At 41.1% G+C, this 25107-nt stretch overlaps 1 protein-coding gene across 4 annotated transcripts in view; it reads right to left on the minus strand.

The window, feature by feature from the left end:
• grik4 (glutamate receptor, ionotropic, kainate 4) overlaps positions 1-25107 on the minus strand; it is a 329869-nt gene that overhangs the window by 87652 nt on the left and 217110 nt on the right. For all 4 annotated transcript variants that reach the window (XM_034225443.1, XM_034225444.1, XM_034225442.1 and 1 more), the window contains 3 exons: positions 11792-11957; positions 4814-4992; positions 748-801 (listed from right to left, as the gene is read on the minus strand). In XM_034225443.1, coding sequence (XP_034081334.1) covers positions 748-801; positions 4814-4992; positions 11792-11957 — 399 coding nt within the window. The remainder of the gene's footprint in view (positions 1-747; positions 802-4813; positions 4993-11791; positions 11958-25107) is intronic.

Genomic DNA, 25107 nt, shown 5'->3' on the forward strand with positions numbered 1-25107 from the left:
ACTATACAACTACATAGAAATGCCCCTAAATGTGAACCAACATTACAAGGGTCCAAGGCTAACTTTAGCGAGAAACTATGCTAAGTAGCTAAGTAATTAAAACTAAATAAAGAAACGTTTACAGTACAAGCTAAATCAGCAAACACTGAGTAAATCACCTGCAGTCAAAACGAGTAGATAGATTCTAAAACGGAAAAAAAGAAAAGACAGAGAAGAAGAAAGGTGAAGATGAATGAGGTTTGGAGCTCTTCCTCAACTCTTAGACAGAAATTAATGTTGACTAAGGACGATGACCTCATCGCTCATTCCATGGGGGCTTGGCCGGCTTTCCACAATCACTATTAGATTAATAACTGCAGCAGCAACAACAACAATAGTACAAGTAGCAATCACAATAATCATTATTATGTATTTTTTGGGGCCAGGAGTGCACTTCAACTGACGAGGGGCAAATGATCAGTGACTGGAGCCATTTCAGCCACCACACTCAGTACGTCTCTAATTTGAAATCACAAGCAGTGAGGGAGAAAATCAGCTATGCTATAATGAAGCTAAGCTATAATTCCTCTGTCTTAGCTCCTGCCTGCCTAACTCTATCTATTCAATCAATAATTCAAGTGAGGAGCACCAATTAAAGTGCACTATTTTAATACACTACAGGAGCACAGCATTGGACTACTGATCTGCTCCTGCAGGTGTGACATCTATATTGCCTCCAGACATCAAGACTATCCCCCGTTTCCTTACCAGAGAGGTGAAGATGTAAGTGTAGTAGACTGACAGCATCCCCAGCTCTGATGCCTGCAGAACAAAAGACAAGAGGGACAGGAGGTAAGAGATAAAAGGCAAACGTAAGAGATAGAAAAGGCAGAAAACAGGAATACGACGATTGTAGTTTCAACAAAATGGTGGAAGTCAGAGAAACGGAGCAGGCAGCGGGAGAACAAAAGAGCAGCAGAGAGTGTCTAGAATAAAGGGGCGGGAGAGAAGTTGAGAGGTCAGTGATTCAGTGTAACTCAAGCTCCACTCTGCAGCAGACAGATCAAATCCACATCTAGATAAGACAAGGCACATTCTTATCTGAGGACGGCTCTCAATGGAGCAATTAATTTCCGAAGTGCATTAGTATGCTGCTCGACACTCCGTCTTACAATTTGATTAAATCAAAGTCACAGTGAGGAGCAGTTGTGAAGGACAGGGTGAACTTTTCATAGTTTAATTTCATTAAAGTCATTAACAAAAGAGAAAAAATAATCGAGCTATAGGCTTCTGTTTAATCATGATGTGATGCACATTATGATTCAAATCAATAAATGTCAAGGAGATATATATATATATATAAAAGCCTTTTTAAAGAATGTCCTCTTTGTACAAAACATTTTTTACTATACATTATTCAACCCTGGGTGGAATCCTTTGTGAGCATGTATTAATCCTCATGTCCCTTCTGCGTCGCTTCACAGAGAGTGTCTTTTCTACAACTCGCTGCACTGACATTTACATATTTCCATAATAAATAGTTGAAAGACTAACATTATTCCAAGGTTGTTATCTGCACAAATGTAACCTCTGTGTTGGTGTTTGAATGCCATACGATGTGTGCATCACTCAGTTGCTGAATATTCAGCTTAAGTGTTCGGCGGGAGAATAAATAATAAAACACAAAGAGAAGAAAAACACATCTTATATGGCAAAAACAACCAAACACAGATGTCACTATTAAACTCTGAAGGACCTCTCATGTTGACTTTTTAAAGCTTTCTCCTTTGAGCATATTTAGCACGCTAAAATTACTAGCATGATTACTATTTGATTACATTTTTATGCTTCAGGCTTAGTGTTTTTAGCATCTGCCCTGCAGGGTTACACAGAGCCAGTTAAGCTTGGTAATGGCAGAGGTGATACATATGTTTAACAGTACTTTATGCAGGAAGTAATATTTCTAACACCCAGCTTCTGTAACTTGGGTGATTAATGTCTTTATTACCTGTTGTAGTGGACATTTTATTATATCCTGATATGTTCAAAGTAACCAAATGCTTCTCATTTGGTTACTGTGCTGTTTTCCTCTATCTTCTCTACTTCAAGGCCACAGAGCTGTTTTGGCTACTGAGTTGACTCACACAAAGTCAGACGAGAACTTCTACAGCTCAAGGCCAGGTGTCTAATAACAATGTGACCGTGTGAAGATTTCTTCTCCTCCCCACCTTTTTACTCTCCCTTTATATTGCTTTGCTATTATATTAAACTGCGCACACTCGCGCAGACTATCCTATACTCTGTGAGACCTGTGTCTATATTTTATTGTATCTGATGTTTGTTTGAGGCCTCGAATAAACATCACCAGAAAGACAACTGTGTCTGATTCACCATTTATTTGTTTTCTGACTTGTACTCTACAGTATTGGGGTTTTTAGATTTCCATAACACTGTCCAAAGAAAAAATGACATTATAACCTAAATCGCATTTACCTGCTGCCCACATCAGAAGACACAGTACAACCAAAACAAGCAGCTGATGAAAAATATCCTTTTGGTTTCTTTTCACTGCATTTAAAATAAGCTTATTTTCATTTTTTCATCCCACTTTGCGATCTCCTCGTTGTTGTTCTACTGCAGCTTTTGGTCAGAGTGCAGGCAGTTTGCACTGCCCCGGTATACTGGGCTCACTATCAGTCCTACTGTGGTTTTGTAAAGCTGTGCACAGCAGTGGAGGGCTGAATAAACAAGATTACATTCAGAATGCTAACACTGCTGACCTAAACCCCTCAGAATGCAAAATCCTCAGAGAGTGAGAAACTGTAAGATGCAAGATGTAAACAGACACATAATGGGAAATGTCTTGCATGACAAAAGGCGATTCTGTCCCGAGCAGCTCAGCACTCTTATCACCATCTGAGAAGGGCATATACGCCATATATATCTGATATGGTTGGCAACTAGGCACTCAACGAGAGCCAGGACTGCCAACTTTCTACCACCCTGCTGCAGGATTGTTGTGACAGGCAGCATGACACAAATAGGAGACAAAAGAGTGAGAGACACAGGGATGGGGTGCACAAGACCACACGAAGAGCGAGGTGTGAGGAAACAAAGTGAAATAGTCTTCTCACGGGCAAAGAGCGAGAACGACAACCACTCCATGTTGATAAGATCGCACAACGCATCATCAAGATGCCACTCCCCTCCATAGCCTCAGTCTATGAAAAGCGGTGCCTGCGAAGGGCACGAAACATCATCAGAGACTCTTCCCACCCCAACCATACACTGTTTATCCCCCTACGTGGCACCCGCTCTGGGACACTCTACCGCAGCCTCCCAGGTAGAACCAACAGGACTACGCACAGCTTCTTCCCTTCAGCAGTCAGACTGCTGACAATGAACCCCACGCTGTCCCATACTGCCTAGTTGTTGTCGTGTGCTGTGCTGAAGCGCAATTCTGTATTCACTGTATTTATTATTATCTGTGTATTTATTCCTATTTATACATTTCCCATCTATTTACCTTTATGTTTGTATCATTTATTTTGGTACATACTTCTGATAATTGTGTATGTAACTGACTGTTTTGCACTCTGGTTAGACCATCCTTAAATTTCGTTACACTGTGCTTGCATTTTTGTAATGACAATAAAGTAATCTAATCTAATCTAATAATGAAGACACAGACAGACGGAGAATGGGAACAGAGGAAGAGAGAAATAAAGAAAGAAAGACATCCCACTGTGGGCTCCCGCCGCTCTGTGGCCCAGGGTTGCCATGGTGACTTGGATGACCACTGATGGCGGCCTGAATGAGTTTGATCGAGGTGAGAGATGGAGACTAAGGTCTACTGTGAGAGTGAGTCTATAACTGAGAAGGAGAAGCGAGAGAAACACCCCCCCTTCTGTCTGCAGTTACTGTCACCTCCACTTTAGCCATCCATCCATCGTCTTCTAGAAATAATGGAGGTATGTATTAATCACAGAGAGGCCATATGCTGTTGCCAAACACTCTAGCTTCCTCGGCTGGCCCAATCACCGTTATTGATGCCATTAAGGCTTTTTACAAACACAAGTCACCAATCAGGAGGAGCTTCATCTTGTGTGGACGTTAGACTGTTGGAGGTTTTGATAATGTACTGTGACGTTAATGATATGTATGTGCAATTACCTCATACAGGTCGAATTGTTAGGCTACGCACAAAAATAATCTTCACTAAAGATTTCAATTTGTTTCTCTCAGGCGGTAAACTTAAAAACTTTGCACCATTAGAAAGTAGAGAAAAGTGCCTCTTTATGATTCTGTCCTTATTCACATCATTCCACTTAACTGTGTAGAATTTTCACTTTTCGAAGGTAATTCATTGGGATACAAATTGATTTAATACCATGTAATTTGATGTGAAAGGTTTGTTTGACTCAATTCATCTGGCTTTTACTTTGGAGCTGAGATTTTCTGTAACTATGTCTTTTAAATGTCTACTGCCATAAATCCATGTAATCCGTCTTCTTATTAAAGAGAGCCAATGGATTACTGCGGTGAAAAAGTATGTATTTTATAAATACTGCACACTATTTATTTGGGGAATACAAACTTTTACTTTTACAGATGAAAACTAAACCAACTTCTTCTTACAGAAATCACTCTCCCCGTATTCAATTATTGTTAGCCCTGAAACCTTTTTGCCACCGGCGTTTTCAGCTACTTTTACTTTTTGAGGTATATGAAAGTTAAATAAATGTGGATCTGTATAAAGCCAATACTATAGACATGGAATAAAGACAAGTTATCAGTGCACAAATAACACAGCCATCATGTGAACCATACTAACCCGTTCCAGAATGATATGTGACATGGTGGCGTTGGCATCAACTATAATAGTGGCAGTCTTGTCATCTCGTATCTCCTTCAGGAGCGGGGTCGGGTCGTTGCTGTCATCAAGCATGCGCACTGACAAAGTCTCCTTGGAGATGAGGAACTGCCTGAGGAGCTGCTCCAGGTTCAATAAGCCTGCCGGTAAGACACACGCAGAAAAAAAACACATAAGAGGGTTACTTGAAATAAAGTGAAGACTCTCCCAAGGATATGAAGTCAGGTATAATACTGTATAGCTTTTTTCATATTAGATAAAACAGTCAAAAAGTTAAGGAAAGTCAAGTGCATTTAAAGTACATGGTTGGTATTGTTAAAGCAGTATGCACTTACTATGCATACAATGTATCTAACTAGAAATTAATGTAGCTATTGTTTGTTTTCCACCACATTTCACAGCAATTAATCCATAAATACATTTACAATGCAGAACACGTGCACTGATTTCTTTTAATTACAATTATAGTGAAGCCATCAACACAAAGGGACGTTTTCATCAACTTCTCTTGTACTCGATCCCATGGTACGAGACCGCTCGACTCTGAGGGGGGTAAGTGGTATTTGCCCTAATTAAAGCATTGCCGACTTAATCAATGCGTTCCCAGCTGTATTTTAAAAGTCACTCGGCATACATATATAAGCAGACTCTGAGAGGTTATTGGACTAATTTATTCATATAGGAGACAAACTTGTCAGGTGTGTCAGTGTGAGAAAAATACAACCTGAATAATGAGTCGCTGAGAGAAATATAATAAGCCATGGCATGTATGTGTGATGGTTAAATTGGCCTCCCATGACCTAATCACACTCGTATAACATTTCTAGATATTGGCAAGGAGAGTCATATGAGAAGGACGTATCGCTACACAGAAGGACTTGCATTTCACTCTAGACTTGCATTACCTTCGCTTCGACCTAAAATGTCCATTATAAAGAAATAACAAAACGACACTCTAGACTTAGGCGTCAACATCTTTTAACAGTGATGTTTGCCATGGTGACAGCAGAATAGATCATCTGTCACATGGGAACCAATTGTGGTCCAACAATTTAAAGTTATCAAGCTGACTCTTTTAAGCTTTTCCACAGCACATTAACACACGCTACAGTACTGCCCCAGACACCAGAATCATGTCTAATGGCTTCTGTAATTGTGTCTCGGTTACTGTCTGTCTTTCATCTGGTCTGTACGGCAGTGTATCATCGGGTGTGTTTGTCTTCCTGTAGCTGGCTACCTGTGTGTGTGCACTCATGAGACATCACTCGTGGCTGCTCCTTGCTCGCCTGGCTGTGTCTCCGACCTGTCAGATCGGCTTCCTCTGTAGTATAACTTTGATGAGCTTGAAATAGCTTGAAATCGCCCTCCTTGCCTGCCTCCTGTAGCCGCTCTCTCTAGCTTCTTGCTGTTTCTTGTTCATTAGACACTAGACTTTAGAGCTTCTACTAAATATAACTTGCCAAACGGCACATACACAAATTCTTGCTAAAATAAAGGGACACACAGAAAAGGCTCATTTTAGTTCTGGCTGCACAGGATCTAAAGGGGAGCTGTGAAGCTGAACGAAAAAAATAGATTTTCTTAAGTTTGACCTTGCAGGGAAATAACATGATCTTACTGCTTCTCCAGTTAAGTTATGTTTACGTTCAGAGTTACGCACCTAATCGCATTGTCTGTATCCTTGAGGCTTAGAAACAAGTTGAATCTATTTCCGAAATTATTTTGAATTCAAGCCAGTTCTTTCCACACTTTAAATCCTGTATTGTTTACCTTCATATTAACAGGTCTTGCCGTATTTCCTGACATTGCTGCCTCATTAGTGTGTTTCTTGGACATACTGTAACTGCCATCTCAAGATCAGTGGAAAAGTGTGAATTCACTGGCAGGAATGTAGATAACTAAACAAAAAAACAGATTCATAGCGCTACTTGGGGTCCTTGCAGATGCATCCAAGGACAGTTTTGTCCACCCCAGTCAGACCTGGCGTTAAGTGAATCTTTAAGGATCATAACCTTAAGTTCAGAGTCAGAGTTTTGATTTGGTACCTAGTTTTGTGTAATCCAGTGTAAATTGAATCTAGAGAATGCATGATGTCAAAGAGAATCCTGTCAAGGTATTTATATAGATTAAAGTTGTGTGTTTGTTAACACACAGAGGAACAAGCAGTATAAAAAACATTAACAGAATACATTAAAGCAGCTGAATATGCATTCCTTGATGGTGTATTTGAATAATGTACAGTATAGTGAAATCTTCCATCTTGAAGAAGCAATACATATAGTCCCACAATCTTTGATGAGAGCCACACATTATGATGACTTATCATTTAGCCTTCAACAGAGTAATACCTAGTTTTATGGCTGGGCATCACTTTAAAATGTTGTCTGCAAGATCATGTGTTAAAACATTAAACAAATTCCAGAACTTATTCCCCTTCCTATTAACCCAAATAACCATAAAAGTACAACCATCAATAATGGCAATAATCCACCTGTCACACAGTGATGGGGCTGATCTAATGTGCAGTTACTCATAATTCCTGATTTCTCTGCAAACAGAATTCATATAAATGATGTGTGCAGTGCAAATACCTTATCCTTGCAAAAGCTTTTCTTGTAGCTATTTCAGCTTGAGGGTGATATTACCGTGTAGTAATATATAGAGAAAATGAGGCAAAGATAGCAGAGTTCAGGTTCACATGTTTTGTTGCCCCATGTAGAGTGTTCCACAAGGGATACTACTTTGTCTGGCTTTCTATTTTGTCTTAAATGGACAGGTAAGGATGAAAGCTCCATGCTGGATATAAACCGAGTATGACACAAAGTGGTTTTCATACACCTGTTTTTAAGGGCAGTTTAAAAAATCCATGAAAAACCCACATCAAAAGAAAACGCATACATATTTTACAGGTTGTTGTTTTTATAAAAGCAAAATGCTCAGTGCAATGAAACTTTGTGGGAAAAGTATGTCACTTAAAAGGCTAGAAGAGGAGACAATGTTTTCAGTGTTTTAGTTTTGACTGGCTCTCCTTTAATTTGTTGTTGTGCCTTGTCCTTCTCCAAGGGTTTAATGGCTCCTGACTGGGCAATTAGCTCCACCAGCTGTTTACCTTGACACGCCCAATTCCTAATACCCACATAACCGTAGTGAATGGAAACATACTCTACCTAGTATGTTACTTTGCTAATTTTCTGTAGAAACTGGTTATAGTCACAATACATCATATGGAAAACCGTACATCATTTACAGGAGATGCCTCTTGATTGAAATGTTCACATTTGATTTATGCTGGTGAGGAATCAGCCTCAATCCCTTTTCTAATAACATCAAGAAAAAAGTTGTTGCAATTTAGTCTAGAGAAATACAACATGTTTGCAATTATGTACACAAACCCTGCCCACTCTCCACACATCTAAAATGTAGTTTTTATGGGTCAACAACTTTTATTTAAAAAAATCAGCATGTTAGCCAACTGCCCTTTATCTATTCAACGAGAAGCTTTTTAAAACTCCAAAGTGCTGCTGCTTCTCGCACCATCACCACTATCACTTTGATTACCTACATCAATGCCTTTCACATCATGATCATTAGTGGCCACGACATAATTACAATTATAAAAGTAATTATGTAGTATTAAGACCATCCTCTGCAATTACTATGTTCTCGTCATCCTAACACCAATAACACAGTGCTGATCACAAGTCATTGAGATGTCTCTTCCACCTGATTAACACTGATTACAAGTTAGAAAAGTAGACACATAGGTCAGCATGAGCAATGGAAAATTGCAAATTATTATACGTCACAATCTATAATTAAATACAAAACTAAAAGTTTAAAGTGAAACCATGATACCAAGTATGTTTTGTCGCGTACTTTTCTGCAGTGGAGCAATGCAGTGAGTTGAAATGGCAAACCTTGCTCTCAAACTGTGCCTATCGAAGGAGAAAAGAAAATGCTCTTCAAGCATGTGGCCTACTGTTTTGTTGAACTTATAAATCCTGTGTACCTGCACTGCAGTTCCAGTCAACATTTCAGAGTTTAAGGGATGTTCTCTTTAAGCTTACTGACAGCTGCACCAATCACCTCACTAATGAAAGTAGTCTGATGTAGCGCAGTGTGAGTGAGAGCAGAAACAGCATGCATGGGAATGTGTGTGATTTGCACAGTGTACGTGTGTGCATGCAGAGTCCAGTGCGTGCACTTTAACACGTGTCTCTTTTCATTAACCAAAGGCCTCAACCACACAACATGTGGGCCCCCCCAGTAGGTCAACAAATTCAACCACATGGAGAGTTTTCGGAGCCAGATGTACAGTAATGCGGCGGCTGCTGCTGCTGCACACACTGCTATCAATAGTGGAGGTTAGCTTTATTAATGTCCGTCCTGGTGTGCACTGTGCCTTTGGACACAGCTCCACCTCCGCTCCTGCCTCCCCAATATTCATGTATTGACCACGCTCTATTAGGCTGTCACTACCTATGGTGATTAATGAGGCCGGCATATGTGGACGAGCCACCCGTCGTTCAATGGACAGCTTCCCCCCCCCCCATCTATGTATATACTCGCATTTTAGACTCTGTTACTAACTGTATATCTGTAGACTTGGTATGTCTTAAATGTCCGGTTAGGATGTATTAGAACGAAATCTAAAATGAAAATTGTAAACAAGCAATCTGTATGTAAAAAACCACCTGTATGTAAATTGTAAATAAGCCATCTGTATGTCAAATATGTCTTATATGTCTTAAATGACATGATGAATTGGAAATGGGGGACCCTGATGTAAACAAGACGAAAGTCTTTCTCTGGTCTGCATCCCCTTAACAATTGTATGTTTTGAGCTGTACTGTACTGTACCCAATATACTAGCTGTTAATAAACTTTTCAATCAATCAATCAAACCACCGACAGGCTTTCAACCAACCAACTGGCAGGGAGGGGCCGAGAGAGAAGGAGCCAAAGTGGAATGGGTTTCAGCTGTTGCTATGGCTGAACACAGACCTTCACACACACACACACACACACACACACACACACACACACACACACACACACACACACACACACACACACACACACACACACACACACACACACACACACACACACCACACACACACACACACACACACACACACACACACACACACACACACACACACACACACACACACACACACACACACACAGGCATGAATCCAGGCATGCTGCCATGTGATGCCTTTTCTATTGAATGAACGAGGGTCACATGAGAGAGTGCAATCAATACAGCCACGTCATTTCCTGGACTGTCTCCCTCTCGTTAATGTATAATTCTAGTGTGGTTGCCTCCTCCCTTTCCTCATCCCAAACAACTACATTTCACCTCTGCCACATCTGCCAAATAGCATCTGCCACATCTGCCAAATAGCATCCTCTCTTGTCCTCTCCTCTCCCACCCCTCTCTCATGTTGGACTCCCCTTAGAGTCTTTTATCTGCCTCTGATCTAACCTCATTTCATTTATTTTTATTTCATTTAATTTCCTTTCCAGTACTCTCAAAGACCAGGGACACAGAATAAGAACCTCCCCGCCAACCTGCACACCCACCCAGAGGGAACAAAAAGAGTAATGTTAAAATGAGTTTCTTTTCCCCAAACTATCTAATATTAAAGTCAAAGGGTGCCTAAAAGGTTCGCTTGTTATTACTATTCTCGCCGGAGCTGTATTAATCAACTCTCGGTGGAATACATGTCACAGAAACAGAATCTTTGCCCTGAATTGGAAAAATGACTGACAGGTACAGAAACACCTAGAAGGAAAAACAAGTAAAGATATATTTTACCCTTGCAGTGAAATGGGTTGTATAGTAAGGTCGGTTTAAACTACAATTATGTATATATATATATATATATATTTCTTTTTTCTTTTAGTGCATTCAATTATTTATTTACGAATTTCTTCCTAATCAAATAAATTGAAAGAGGGTACAAAAATAACAGCATGAATCTACTTTAACTGACCGTAAATACAAACATTTCGGTTTTATTCATGTCATTTTGAGTGACAGATTTTGTCCTAAAGGTTATGAATAAAAGGAAACAGTCAAAGCGGCAGCTGAAAGGCAGAATAACTATGAATAGAGATAGGCGGGAGGTTCAGAGTGGCTCATTGCCATCTCCAGGCAATCTGAGACATGGTTGATGTCTCAAGTCTATTTCCTTTCTTCAAAGCATTGCGCTGATTAGGGAAAAGGTTAGCGGGTGCCACTCAGGGTCATGGTGCCTTTGTCTAGGGAGTTGTAATTACTGCTTGCTGGACTACAAGAGGGTGGGAACGGGCTATGGTTTAATCTTCCGCTCTATTTACGAGAATAACTTCCCTCAAGGAGATCTTCAAGCTTTTTTTAAGGTCATTCAGTTTAGTATCTTTAGAATCTAATGAGCGCCTTTGACAGGGAGGCGGTCAGATCACTGGTAGATACAACTTCAAACTCAACCCTGGTTCTTTTTAGTCTAAAGAGGAGTTTCAGCAGTGTTTCTTAGGTGTACACAGACTTGCAAACATGACATTAAGATGGAAAGTATAAGACAGAATAAACATGACACCATGTAACGTGCTATATAATTTAATTTACGGATCATTATGACATTGAAAATGAGGAAGAACCCCGCAATAAATGTGATTTATTTTGGATGCAGAAGCCAGGGATGTTGATGTGAGGCAGTTTTAGCTGAGCAGTGCAGCAGCTGCTTCAGAGGGGAGCGTGACACAGGGTGAGATGTTGATAAGCAACACATCTGTTGTTAGAACACAGCCAAGTGCGAAAAACGTATGTCTGCTTACATGTGTTAAAGGATAGCAGACATTAGACAAAATGTTTGCACTTTGTTGGCAGATTCTCCCCCTCATGTGTGATGGTGTGTTTTGTTGTGAAGGTGTGAACGCTGTACTCACAGTCAGCCTGTGCACAGATGAGGCAGGAGGTGGTGCTGTTAAAGAAGGTGAGAAGGCCGGCCACAGCCAGGCTGATGTCCGTGTTGGTCGGCCTCATGTCCAGAGTGGTGAAGCGAGGGAACTGAACCTTCAGAATGTCCTCTGGAGCCACCTTGACATAGGGCACCTGCACAGAGAGGCTAAAATCAGACTTCCTGTTGCATTTTAACCATCCACAGTTTTACATTCATGTTTAACAACGGCAGCAGACATCTGCAGAAAGGACAACAATATGCTGTAAGAGATCTCACCAAGAACAAATGTGTAAGATGGAACTGCAGAATAAAAATAGTACAATGCAAAAAAGACTGCCAGAAGAAAGAAAAGTTCTGTAGAAATGGGATCAATCTGTTAAATAAATTGCAAACAAGATGACCCAGGGCTCTGAGGAAATGTGCATATTCAGAATTCAAATTCTTTCAGTGACACTGAAGCAGATTTCGGAGACTCCAAGTGTAGATCTGAAAGACCTATTTTGGTTCCACCCACACGAATAAGCACTTGTTAGAGAAAACTTCAGTACAACACCCCCTCACCCTCTGTGACAAAACATTGCTTCACTGTGGAGCAGCTCAACTGAGTGTTTCAGGTAACAATTTTATAATCCAACATATCACAGCAAATGTAAGTAACTAATATATTCTTTTTTTTGTATTGGTGCTGTTAGATCATTCCATTGCACAGCTTCTTAGCAATACCAGAATTAGCTACAAGCTTAATTACATCTGAAGTCCCTGTGCAGATGTACAGGGTAGACCAAAAATTCAATAAACAAAAGAAGATCATCATTTCTGATGTTAAAACCGTATGTTTAATACATTTATATAATGACCAAATCCAATATCATAATTTGTAAAATAAATAAAGAATATGACAGTGAGGTTAAAGTGCCAACTCCCAGCTTTCCTTTGAAGGTATTACATCCATATCGCTGAAAAGTAGTAGCTATAAACATGTAATGTAATGTATGCACATGGAGGTTAATTGTCCTGCTGTATTATGCTACATATTTAGAACAGTGTGTAAAGAAGCTAACCCTTTCCACACCATAGACCCAAAACGGATGAACACCATTAAAGCTGTGTGTCAGAATCTGAAATTCATAGTGGCTGTTAAAGTATAATGTGCTGCAGGACGAATTAAAACCTGAGATAATGTAACTAATGTGTACTTAATAGGTCACGACTGACTGCCGTGTATGTCTAAAAATCATAGTATCCTAAGATCAATAATAAGCAGTACACTTATGAGGCAGAATAAAGCAACAATTACACTGGGAAAAACAACACATTGAAGAGCAGAAGCATGAAATAAGGCACGTGTTTAGCCAGTAGTCAGAGCAAAGATCAGGCCCAAGGAGTAAGTGAAAGAAAGCCAGCCAAGCCTTCAGTGAAAATCAATAAATACACAATTCTCCTATTCCAGCCCCATTGTGAGGCATAGTCTTCAGTGAGATGGATTGCCGTGTTTTCACATGGTAGATTTGTTGTCGCTATATTAATATCTGTATTCCTTTGCTGCCTCTAATGAATTGATCATACTGCACTAACAGGTATATCTAGCGCAGACTGTCTGAGGGTAGGTTAAGTACACTGCAGCTAACCTTGCAGCCTTGGACATTTCCTGAGCACAGCAACTAATCCGGACGGAAGCCCACTACAAATCTGCTGAACTTCAGGAAAACCATTGTAGATTCATCTTTTTATTACAGACACATGCATTTCCTAACATTCGGTCTATATGCTGTAAAATGTATTATCTCTTCGATTTACACACGGCATCTATTGCACGTCTGTCCGTCCTGGGAGAGGGATCCCTCCTCTGTTGCTCTCCCTGAGGTTTCTCCCATTTTTTCCCCTTAAACTGTGGGTTTTCTCTGGAAGTTTTTCCTTGTACGATGTGAGGGTCTAAGGATAGAGGGTGTCGTTTTTCTCATACTGATATTCTGAACAATCTGTGCTGTTGTATTAGCTGTAAAGTGTCTCTACTGTAGGCTATTTTTATTATATGTACAGCACTTTGGCTCGACCAAAAATCGTTTATAAATGTGCTATATAAATAAAACTTGATTTGATTTGATAAATTACTTTCAACACAATTTAAACATGGCTCCCATCTATTTTCATCCAATTAATGCATCTGTCTCCATGTGATGATGTGAGCCAATGCATGCTGCCAGGGCTCAGAGCGAGGCCTGCGGAGAGTGCGAAGAAGTGTGGCAGGTGTCGGGTTGGTCAGCTGCCAAGGCGTTGCAGTAGAGCGCAGTGGGGCTTGAAGGAGATGCGGGAGGACATGCTGGGTCCGAAAGGAGGGACAGGGAAGGGAGCCTCTTCATCATGGCAGATTGCCTGTCTGTGTGGTTCCCAGCGCCAATACGTTGTTTTCCTCCTCGTACCCATATCCCCTCGATTGGTTTTCCATCCCTGCCCATCAGGGTGTAATGGAGTCCCTGGGTGTCTAGATGGATGGATGGAGGCGCAGCGACTACTGACAGGCTCTTCTGGAACGCCATTCAGACCACTGAAGGTGTCCTAAACCCTGCGTAATATTCGAACATCCCACTCGGGAAATGTGCCTATCTCCAGGTGTGTCCTTCATCTTCCCGGTTGCATTTTTACAATTTTTCACTTCACGTTTTTTACTCTGCTGTTTCTTTGTTTACGTCGTATTGTTTACTCTTCCTTTCCATTTGACCCTTTTTGCCCATGTGTTCTTTCCTTGCATTTCAGCACTGCAGACTGGTGCTGACGGCATCTTTCACTTAGAAACCTGACACGCTTCTATAGGCTGTATCTGAGGCAGCAGGGGGCTTAGAACGCAGCTTACACAAATTCAAGCATATTCACACACCAGCAATTTGGGGAATTACTTGGCTATGAGACTTGATTCATCATTAATACATTTCCTAGCATGCAGCTTCGACTCAAAACAGTATATATTTTTGACATCCTGGTAATTGTCCAAAATCATATATTTACTGGAATACATTTAATTAACAAGCACTTACAGTACTAGAGAAGTTTAATGTGACAACAAAACGGGACCATGCAGAACACATCATCTATACATCATGCCTCAGCACATTTCCCCCTTGTTGCAGCAATATGATGAATTGGTTGTTGAACTGAGGCAGTCACTATCCTCCTCATGTGGTGGAGTGACAAAGTGTTATAAATCAAGACTTCAGTTAAAACAGGGGTACTCAAAGCAGGGAAAATCAATCTCCACATTATTAACAGCAAGTTGTTTGACACATCAAAGTCGTTGCCAGACTTCTTATCTGCAACCAACAGCTAGTATCAGTCACTCTGTTGATCTATTAATCCCGAAAATAAAAACAGATAAATCTTACCTACATGTGTCTTTGGAGCGCACAGCTTCAAAGACTTCAAGCCTAACAGCTGCATCACCTTCAGAGCAGCTCTGCAGGAAACTCATAAGTGTGCCATGCCATCAATCCTGGGTATTAATTAGTGAGTCAATTTCATGCCAAACTGACTCATCTTATAACAGTTTTTATTGACTGTTTTGGACAATTCCCCTCTTTGTGTGGGTTTTTGGTAATTGTTTAGAATGCGCTAATGGATCTAATGACTATGCGTCATGTAAAATAGGTCATTCTTAGTCATGAACCCACAGACAATTGTCAATCAATTATTCAGTTTCATTCAGTATATTCCAACTAATTGTGTAGTTTAAGATATATATACTTATATATTGTTTAACTAAAAAGAGTGTGATGACCAGAGTATTACTTTTGTCGGTAACGGAGTAGTGAAACGCGCTACTTTTATAATTCAGTAATCACACTACAGTTACTAACATTGCCCCGACACGCGTTACTTCGTTACTTACTAAAATCAGTCATAATCATCACACTGACAGACAGACAAGAAGGGTTTCCGCCGCAGGTTTATATGCACGTAATCTGCGCGCGCGTCCACATCTCCACGTGCAGTGCTGCATAAACATGGCTGAGTCAGCGATAACTTTCGAGGGGTGGAGGTATGCCCATTATTTTGAGTTCGTCCGAAGAATAGACAGGAATGTGACGGTGAGGTGCAAACTGTGTCCAGGCCAGAAGCTGTTATCCACTGCTGGAAACACCACGTCAAACCTCAACAAGCACCTGCAAAGAACACATGCTAAGGTGAAGCTAATGCACACGCTATTTGTTGTTTGTTTATATCACGGAGTCTGTTCTTCTTCTCTGTCTTCCGTTGTTGCCTGTTTTGAATGATGAATACACACTACCGCCGCCTGCTGGTAAGGAGAGTTATTGCCACTCACGCATGCGCAGTTCGTACGTGCTCGGCTGAAGTCTTTGCAGTGTGTTCCAGTGCGACACATGGCAAGACGCAGGAGAACACGCCGATGCAACAGCGTGAGCAGAGATATACTGCGCAAAATACAGATAGCAGGAGACAGAGGACAGCCATGGTCAGATAGGAAAACATTCAGGATCTGGACAATGGAAACTGAACTCAAGAGAACATTTGAAACTTTAGCAGTCTGCGTGATCTGCCTGTAGGGAGGGGCGGGCCGGCCCTGCGAGTAAAGTAACGAGTAAAGTAACGAATTACTTTATGTAGAGAGTAACGAAGTAGTGTAATATTTACTTTTTTTTTAAAGAAATATGTAATATGTAATATATATTTTTTTTTTAGTAACGACCCCATCTCTGGTGATGACCCTACATTGTGTTAACTGTCCAGCCAGGGTTCGAGTTAAGTGGGAGCCAATGGGAGCTGAGGATAATAACCCATAAGGAGGGGTCTGAGCTCCCACGGACGCAGTGAAATCATACATCTGTGGGGGTCGCTAATACATTGCCAACAACCATTATTTTAATCACAAATAATGCGTGTCAATGTAATGAGTATTATTTACGTTAACGAGGTAAATAGGCTAGAAGAAAAACATGTTTTCCAAAAGAACTACGCATCTCTTGAATGACAAATGCCTGCACTGCACCTCCAAGGTGCGCAATACATTATTGCGCAATCTATGCCTGTGAGCGTGCTGAGCGAGCCGAGATGATGTGTATGTGCGTAGTTGAACCTTTTCATATTTAAGTTTGTAGCAAGTAGAGGGCTGCTGCTGTGTGTGTTTGAGTGTGTGTGTGTGTGTGTGTGTGTGTGTGTGTGTGTGTGTGTGTGTGTGTGTGTGTGTGTGTGTGTGTGTGTGTGTGTGTGTGTGTGTGTGTGTGTGTGTGTGTGTGTGTGTGTGTGTGTGTGTGTGTGTGTGTGTGTGTGTGTGTGTGTGTGTGTGTGTGTGTGTGTGTGTGTGCGTATGCACACATTCGTTTTAAAGGTCCCATGTCATGGCCATTTCCACTGATCATAATTCCATTGTTGAGGTCTACTAGAATAGATTTATACTGTGCAATTTTCCAAACTCACATTGGTTTCGCATACAGCATCTCTGTAAAGTATGTGTATTCAGCAGTATTCACTAGGCTTGTTTGAGACACATTGCGGCTCGCCTCGAAAGTAGACGAGAGTAGCCGATCGCAGCCGGGGGAGGTGTCAAAAAGCTCGTCTTAAATCGGACAGCTCGGAGTCGGAGTCGGCTTGACTGGCTGGGTTTGCAATGGCGGAAATTGCGTTGGCGTTTTTCGTTGCAGATGAAGTGGATGCAATAGAAATCCCACAATTATTATATCACTACAAATGAATGACTCAAGTGTCAGTTCATTTTGAAACAAATCAGTACAAGGGGGGTTGAATACATGTAAAAGACAGAACCACTTATTACTTTTCAAAACTACTTCCGTCAGTGGTCTTGACAAGTTTGCATTTATAAAGAATGCACAAATGTGTTTATTCGTTAATGTCAGATATGTACTAAGTAAATGCATTTGTTCCTGCTCAAGATTAGATTCAACTTTATTGTTATTGCACATATTACAGGTACTGAGACAACGAAATGCAGTTTAGCTTCTAACCAGGTGCAACAAGCAGTAAAGTGAAAAGTAATGTACACAACCTACAGAATAAAAATGAATTGAATGATGAATAAACAGTGAGGGGTATGAATACACTAGATATCAGCCTGTGAGCAGCATGAACAGTGTGTATGAATATGCTAAGATATATAAAGTATGAAAACGGTAAGCAGTATAGTATAAAATATATAGATATTAATTTCATGATGATAAACATTGTGGAACAATGATGAAAAATGGGAATGGATGTGGCGACGTAAAACTGACACAAAACAACAACAAACTTTTGCCAGCCAATTGGAGAGTTTCATCAGCAGCACGTGGTAAAAACCACCAATGAGCGCTCAGCTCGAGATACCAGCGAGACGTTTCCCATCAAGCATTTCGCTTCTGCAGCCCGTGGAGAGCAACTGCGCCAACTCGCCTCGCCTCGCTCTCAAGGCTGCGGGCGTCTTTGTCCCGCGAAATGTCAAAGTCTCATGTGGGCGGGCCTCCAGAGCAAGTCGGACAAAATGACTAACCATCATGCAACGCACTAGCAAGACGTCGATCGCAACTGCGCAGGTCTGCGCAGGTCTTGCTTGTCTCAAACAAGCCTACTCTCTCCACTAAACGGCTCGTTGCAGCTCTTGCCCCCCCCTCCCTGTGAGCCCAATGTGCTCCGATTGGTCGGGACCAGTCGGGACGTTGTGAATCGCGCTGAGCTCCGTGGAGGTGTGATTTCCTTGTTTAGCAATACACAGCGAAACACAGCCAAACTCATCCTTAGCACACATAAAGTCACAGCCGAAGTAAAAACAATAAGTGTGGCTTGATATTGAGTAAGAAAAAGGTTGATAAACGCTGTGAGAATGGGTCTGCAGAGAGAATTTCGCCGCGATCCCAACTGTCTGTTATCAGCCTGCAGCCAGGGAGGAGAAATCAGCAGAGCTGCCTGCACTGAGTGTGTGAGGAAGTCCGTGGATTGGTCAATTTGGACCAATCAGCGGGGGCTTAACGTAACGGCTCCACGGATTGGTCCATTTGGTTCCGGGGACGACCTGACATCATGATGTACCCGGAAGAATCAAATGGACAGTGACGTATCACCAACGAGGCGTTTTGGGGAGGTATTTTCTGTTTTAGAGTTTTACTCGCTACATGGTGTACTTTGAGGGTTTTGACTCTGCACACCATTTACATGCATAAAAACCTTCATAACACACAAGGGGATGGGTAATAACCGGAAAAGCATGACATGTCACCTTTAAAGACCCCCATAGAGCTCAGTTTATAACCCGAACCCTGTGTCCAGTCCAACATGGTAGATAATTAGCTGCAGAACCTAATAGCACAATTTCCTGGATAAATAGCCAGACATTTCTCTCGGGGATTGGCAACTAAAAACAAAGCATCAAGAAAAGTGAAAACTGGATCACCATTTACAAAGCCAGAAACACGTTTAATAATGAATGCTGTTCTGTAGGCTTGCTGACACGTTCATCATAAGAACTTTTTCTGGTGATAATTTGTCTATTTTGTATTTGATAGAGACAGCATTTAAATAAAGGTAAGTTTCATGAGTGTAGATCTATTTGGCGTGAACAAAGACAATAGAGGACATGTAGTCAACTAGATAATGGAAAACAGGACGTTATTCAAAGTTGCATGGTAGTATCTCTGAAAAGCATCTGCTCATGGAAGTCGTACCGTTGGTGTGGGAGTGAAACTAATTACATCGTACCATCGTGAGGGGAGGAATATCTCCTGCAAACAAAAAAAGTTGTTTTCACTGTGAATAGAAATACATTTGATGGTGACTACTGGGGAGAAAGACAGGCCTGTGCCAGGGGAATAAAAGGTGAGTGAGGACAGGGAAACTGAATGCAAGTGAAAGATAGAAAAAGGAGGGAACAGAGCGAGGACTGGAGAGAAACTTACAGTCTGACTGACAGAATAAGAGAGCATTGAAGTGAGCGACTGAGAGGCTGAGACTGGGGATACCATGTGCAGGACAGGAGAAGAAGGAAATGTAAACACATAGACACAAACACAGAGTGAGGAATTGGGAAAGGGTTGCAATCAGCACTCATTAAACGGTCTAATTGAGTTTAGTGGTTTTAAATTTGATTCTGTTGTCAAAGGCAATCTGTCTTATGTTCGCCACTTTATTGGTCCATTTCTCAAGACGTACAGTTTCAGGGGATTCCCTAACAACATCAGCATTTAGCTTTGTTATTGTTTGGTGTCAGTGGGATACAAACACATTTCAAGTTAAAGAATGGTACTGTGGGGCTCATTTATTATTTAAAAGATGCAGAACCTATTTGCTAAAAGAACAGGAAGTCATATAAGTTGTTTAAGTTTAAGTAGTTATTGTTTAAGGGCTACAACTTAGTTTTTAGACTGTCTTAGATGCCAATATTAACCAAGTAACTGTTTGGATTACAGCCCTAAATGAAAATCAAATGTCAAATCGAATGCATTGGTAGGGGCTGTTTCAGGTATGTGTTGGAAAATGAAATACAATTCCAAATGTCTAGTTTTTAAGATATCTTTCCATTTGGACTGTAATGACCGTTGCTCAGGAGGATCAAGAAAGAGAAAGGAAAAGAGGTTAAAACAAAAATTCTTAATAATGAAAATGTTTCCACACAAATCATAATGTTTTGCAAATTATTTGGCGGCAAATATTGAGTTAATAAATACAACTATTCTTCTGGCTAAAATACATATTTTTAAATGTCAATCAAGGAGTAATCTTAATTTAAGGTGTTTGAAGAGTAGATTCAAAATACAATTTATTTTGGAAAATCAAAGGGTGGATGAACACGCCATGAAATGGGAAATAATTAGCTCTTACGAAGAGTGGGATTAAACGAACAATATATATGCTTGCCATGTTGTGTTTTTGGTGGTATTTGGTTGTCAACCTATTTTTGTTTGTTAAATGTTGAAGTGATCCTACTGACTATCTTTATTTCTTCTGTTTTTGTTTTGTTGTTGTCTGAGATGGGAATGTCACTTGCAATGCCTTAACGGACCACTAGGGGGCCTCCACAGGTTCCCACAGGTTGAGAACCACTGCTCTAAGGAATGTGTATTTGCTGTATTTGACTAGTTAAAGCAGCACCTTGCCAGATCAAATGCATCAAGTTATATTTTTACTTTTGGCTTTTGTACAGTTGTTGAGTGTTATGACAAAGTATTTTTTTCATTGGAGAAAGGGACTTGGTACAGCCCAACAACAAAAGGTACAACTTGTGTTTTTAGAGTGTGTGTATGACACAGAAACAGTCTGTTATATGCTCTTGTTCATACTGTATGTATGTGTTTCCTGCAGTGTGACAGAAAGGCTGGCAGGTTTGCAGACAGAAGTTTGACAGGCGTTTAATGAGGAAGCTCTCACAGGACACATGCTTTGCACAAGTAAAACACACACACACACACACTGATCAGTTTGGGAAAGGAAGCACCTTTCTTTGGCAGCAAAAATACCTCAACTCAATTATAATGTGCTCACAATATACTTGCCTTAATTACACTGAGATTGCACTCTGATCTTTTTAGATTAGCTATTAAAACAAGGAGTAAAACGCAACAGCACTTGTTCTACCTGCCAAGAGAGTGATGCGCAGTTGGCTGCTTGTTGGAAACAGCAAGGGCTTTTCATGGCTCTGTATAAGCTTAACAATAACCTCAGATAACCCCTCTTCAATGGAAAATCCAAGGTTGCATTCAAGAAGGGTAGTTTCAAATCTGACTAGGCATTAGCCAGGAGACTGTTGCTCTGAGCAGGAGTGAAGGTGAAAGCTAATTTCCTTTCCGTCCAGTACAACAAGCCTTGGGTTGCTTCGGTTGTTGAGCTCACAAATGCCCTAGTCATTCTGTTACCTGTCCAATGTGAACTTAACAGGAGCCTGCCTCGAGAGGGTCCGGGTGAGGGGCGGTGTAGGGGAGCTGGATGTGCAGCAGTGCCATATGGAGAGCAGAGACATAATGACCAACTACATCTGTTGGCTTGGACTCAGAGGGGCAGTGGAACAAAACCCTTTTCAATTAATATCCCAGCACTTTTATGGGTCTTGAAACGTGTCAGACACGGATGTTGCCCATCAGTCATGTTTAACTCATTTACATTATCGCATATTGACCTGGCATCAATTAGCATACAACACATACTTGGCAAAGAGACTGAACAGTCCTTGAAAACACTTTGCACTACAGCCAAGTGGACAGCGGCCCGTCTCAGTGAGCAGAATGAAAACAAGTGGAAATAGCTCATTAAAAGATCATCAGTTGTAGAAAAGCAACGAATAGCAGAACACAGAGTATGAAGCCTGGCTGGAAGTAGCCTACTGCATGCCAGATAATTATGTTGGCTACTGAGCATTAGAGAACAGATGCTGTTGGAGACATTGTCCATCAGTCAGCAAGTGCTATGCCAAGGCTGGAACGCCAGAGTGGAGTTGGCGCAGGTGGTATTGCAGGGTGGCAGGAGAAAGAGGACTGCAGGTGGTAGTCAATTTTCTCTACCTGATGCCCTTTTGACCAAAAAGGTTTATGAGGGATTTGGGAGACCAGCTGTTGGCATTCAGGAAAGGCATTGAGGAAGTCATGTGGGAGAGAAAGGGGAGATATGAGACACCAGAGAAGAGAGTCAATGCCGCCCAACCAACCATCTCCATCCCAGACGGCCGGTTCATCCCAGTCTCTGCCCAGGAAGCCATATCTCTATTTGTGGTAGTAATGATCCTGCATCAGGTCCCCATGGTCAGCGCAGAGCAGAACAGTGATAAAGATGAATGAGGCAGCCGATCCCATGGTGCCTTTTAGGAGAGTGGAACATTGACCAAGAGATCTCTCTCATTGATCAGCCAGTTCAGAGAGAAAACAGTTCCTTTCCTCCAGAGAGGCATGTTCCCCAATCCTATTTCAGAGCAAATGTCTTTGTGAAAAAGAAAGAATTGCTTTTTTACCTCCCCTGCTTTGCTGTGCTAGTATTATTCCAAGCAGTGGGGAAAGAACAAGAAGAACACACTAATTTGATTTTGGAGGTTGACTCAAGTCTTCTACCGGCTTAAATTAAGTAATATTTACCAGTAAATATTCTCCCCCTGCAATTCTATCTGTGTTTATCAAGCATGGAAAATATGTTAGTATGTCACATTCAAATATTTCTATAGGGAGCTTTGATTAGAAAAGTTTTTTTTTATTCTAGCAGTGGGCTGACTTGTTGACAAAACAAAACAAAGCTCAACTTTTCAAAACCAGGTAGGCTAACAGTTGGCCAACTTTTCTTGGCACAAACATGTTGATGGAGAGGAAAAAGACTCAGGTTTTCTTGTTGTTTTTCACTTCACAGAATGTAAATGATAGGAAATTATTTAAATGCGCAGCTGGCGGAAAAAGAGAGCAATATCAGGGTGTACCAAGAAGTCAGTCAAGTCGCTTCAGCTGATTCAAAATGCTGCGGCTCGTGTACTAACCAGAGTTAGGAAAAGGGACCACATTACTCCTGTTCTGGCTGCCTTACACTGGCTCCCTATAGAACACAGGATAGAATTTAAAATTCTTCTTCTCGCCTACAAAGCCCTTAATGGGCAGGCGCCATCTTACCTTAAAGAACTCATTATACCCTACTGTCCTACTAGGGCATTGCGTTCCAAGAATGCAGGGTTGTTGGTTGTTCCTAGAGTCTCTAAAAGTACAATGGGAGCCAGAGCCTTTTCTTATCAAGCTCCACATTTGTGGAATCAGCTTCCAGTTTGTGTTCGGGCGGCAGACACCCTATCCGTTTTTAAGAGTGCGCTTAAGACCTTCCTTTTTGATAAAGCTTATAGTTAGGGCTGATTAGATCCAGCCCCTAGTTTTGCTGATATAGGCTTAGTTTGTCGGGGGACATCTTACTTCTTCCTTCTCTCTGTCTATACCTGTGTACTCTCATGTTCCGATTAACCCAGCTTCCCCAAATGTCTTTCTTTTTGGTGTCTATATACGCCGGGATCCGGAGTCATGGATGATCCTGCGCTCCTCTGTCCTGGATCGCGAGCCCTGGATCTTGAGTCGTGGCTGTGGTCCTGGATCATAGGTCCTGGATGGATATCCTCGTGGATTCATCTTCCTATTATACACACATGCATTTCCAAACATTTGGACTACCTATGTTGCAAATGTATTATCTTTTCAATTTACACACGGCATCTATTGCACGTCTGTCCGTCCTGGGAGAGCGATCCCTCCTCTGTTGCTCTCCCTGAGGTTTCTCCCATTTTTCCCTTTAAACTGTGGGTTTTCTCCGGAAGTTTTTCCTTGTACGATGTGAGGGTCTAAGGACAGAGGGTGTCGTATTGTCATACTGATATTTTGTACAAACTGTAAAGTCCACTGAGACAAATGTAACATTTGTGATATTGGGCTATATAAATAAACATTGATTGATTGATTGATTGAATATCAACTGGCTTGCGTGTTACCTCCTTCCACAAAACTCCTCTGCATGACCCAGCTGACTAAGACGTGACAAAAGTAACATACATGGCTCAGAGTCATTTCTCAACCCTCGATGACAACAATCAGCTAAATTGAAATCCATTTTTCTTGCTGCTCATCTGGGAGCAATGTTTTCCCTTGCTTTCATCTCAGTGATCACATCATGAGACTGTTTCTTGATGACAGGATAGTGGATTTGGATATGCACATTCCGGTGCTATGTTGACAAGACATATCAAGAGTGTTGTGAGAAAAGGGTTAACAGAGGTGCAGATGACAGCTGTGCTTCACTAATTAGGATCAGGCAGAGACGGAGACACCTGTGTTTTGTTAGCAAGAAAAGCAAACAGAGAAATCCTGCATACACCGTCCGTCCATCCATGCTTCTAATCAAATGTGCTTCCAGATTTGAGGAAGAAAAAATTGAATGTATTATTATTATTATTATTATTATCTACTGACCTGTAATTAAGTAGCTCTGAATGTTTATTATCTCTAGTTTGAGGCTGAAAAGCTTTACTGAGGTCCAAAAAGGGATATAAAGTATGAGGGATAATACAGCTCCACTTCTGAGACTTCTTCTGCTGAGCTTTTACCATTAAAACTATAAAAAGTGTATGATTTAATTCCTTTAATAAGACTTTCCCAAGCACAGACACAGGCAGAAGGACACACATATATAACGCTAAAATACCAACTGAATCTAAACTTAGAAAGTCTTTGTACCTTTTAAAAACACTGGAGGACAAATGTGATAGCTTCTTTCTTTGGATCCTAATGAATCCTAATGACCACAAAATTAGAGTAAAATAAATTGGATGAAAACTTGAGTGTTGGGGCGTGAACTGCATTTAGCTGT

The sequence above is a fragment of the Gymnodraco acuticeps genome, unplaced genomic scaffold (genome assembly GCF_902827175.1).
Source record: "Gymnodraco acuticeps unplaced genomic scaffold, fGymAcu1.1, whole genome shotgun sequence".
In the NCBI taxonomy this organism is placed as follows: domain Eukaryota; kingdom Metazoa; phylum Chordata; class Actinopteri; order Perciformes; family Bathydraconidae; genus Gymnodraco; species Gymnodraco acuticeps.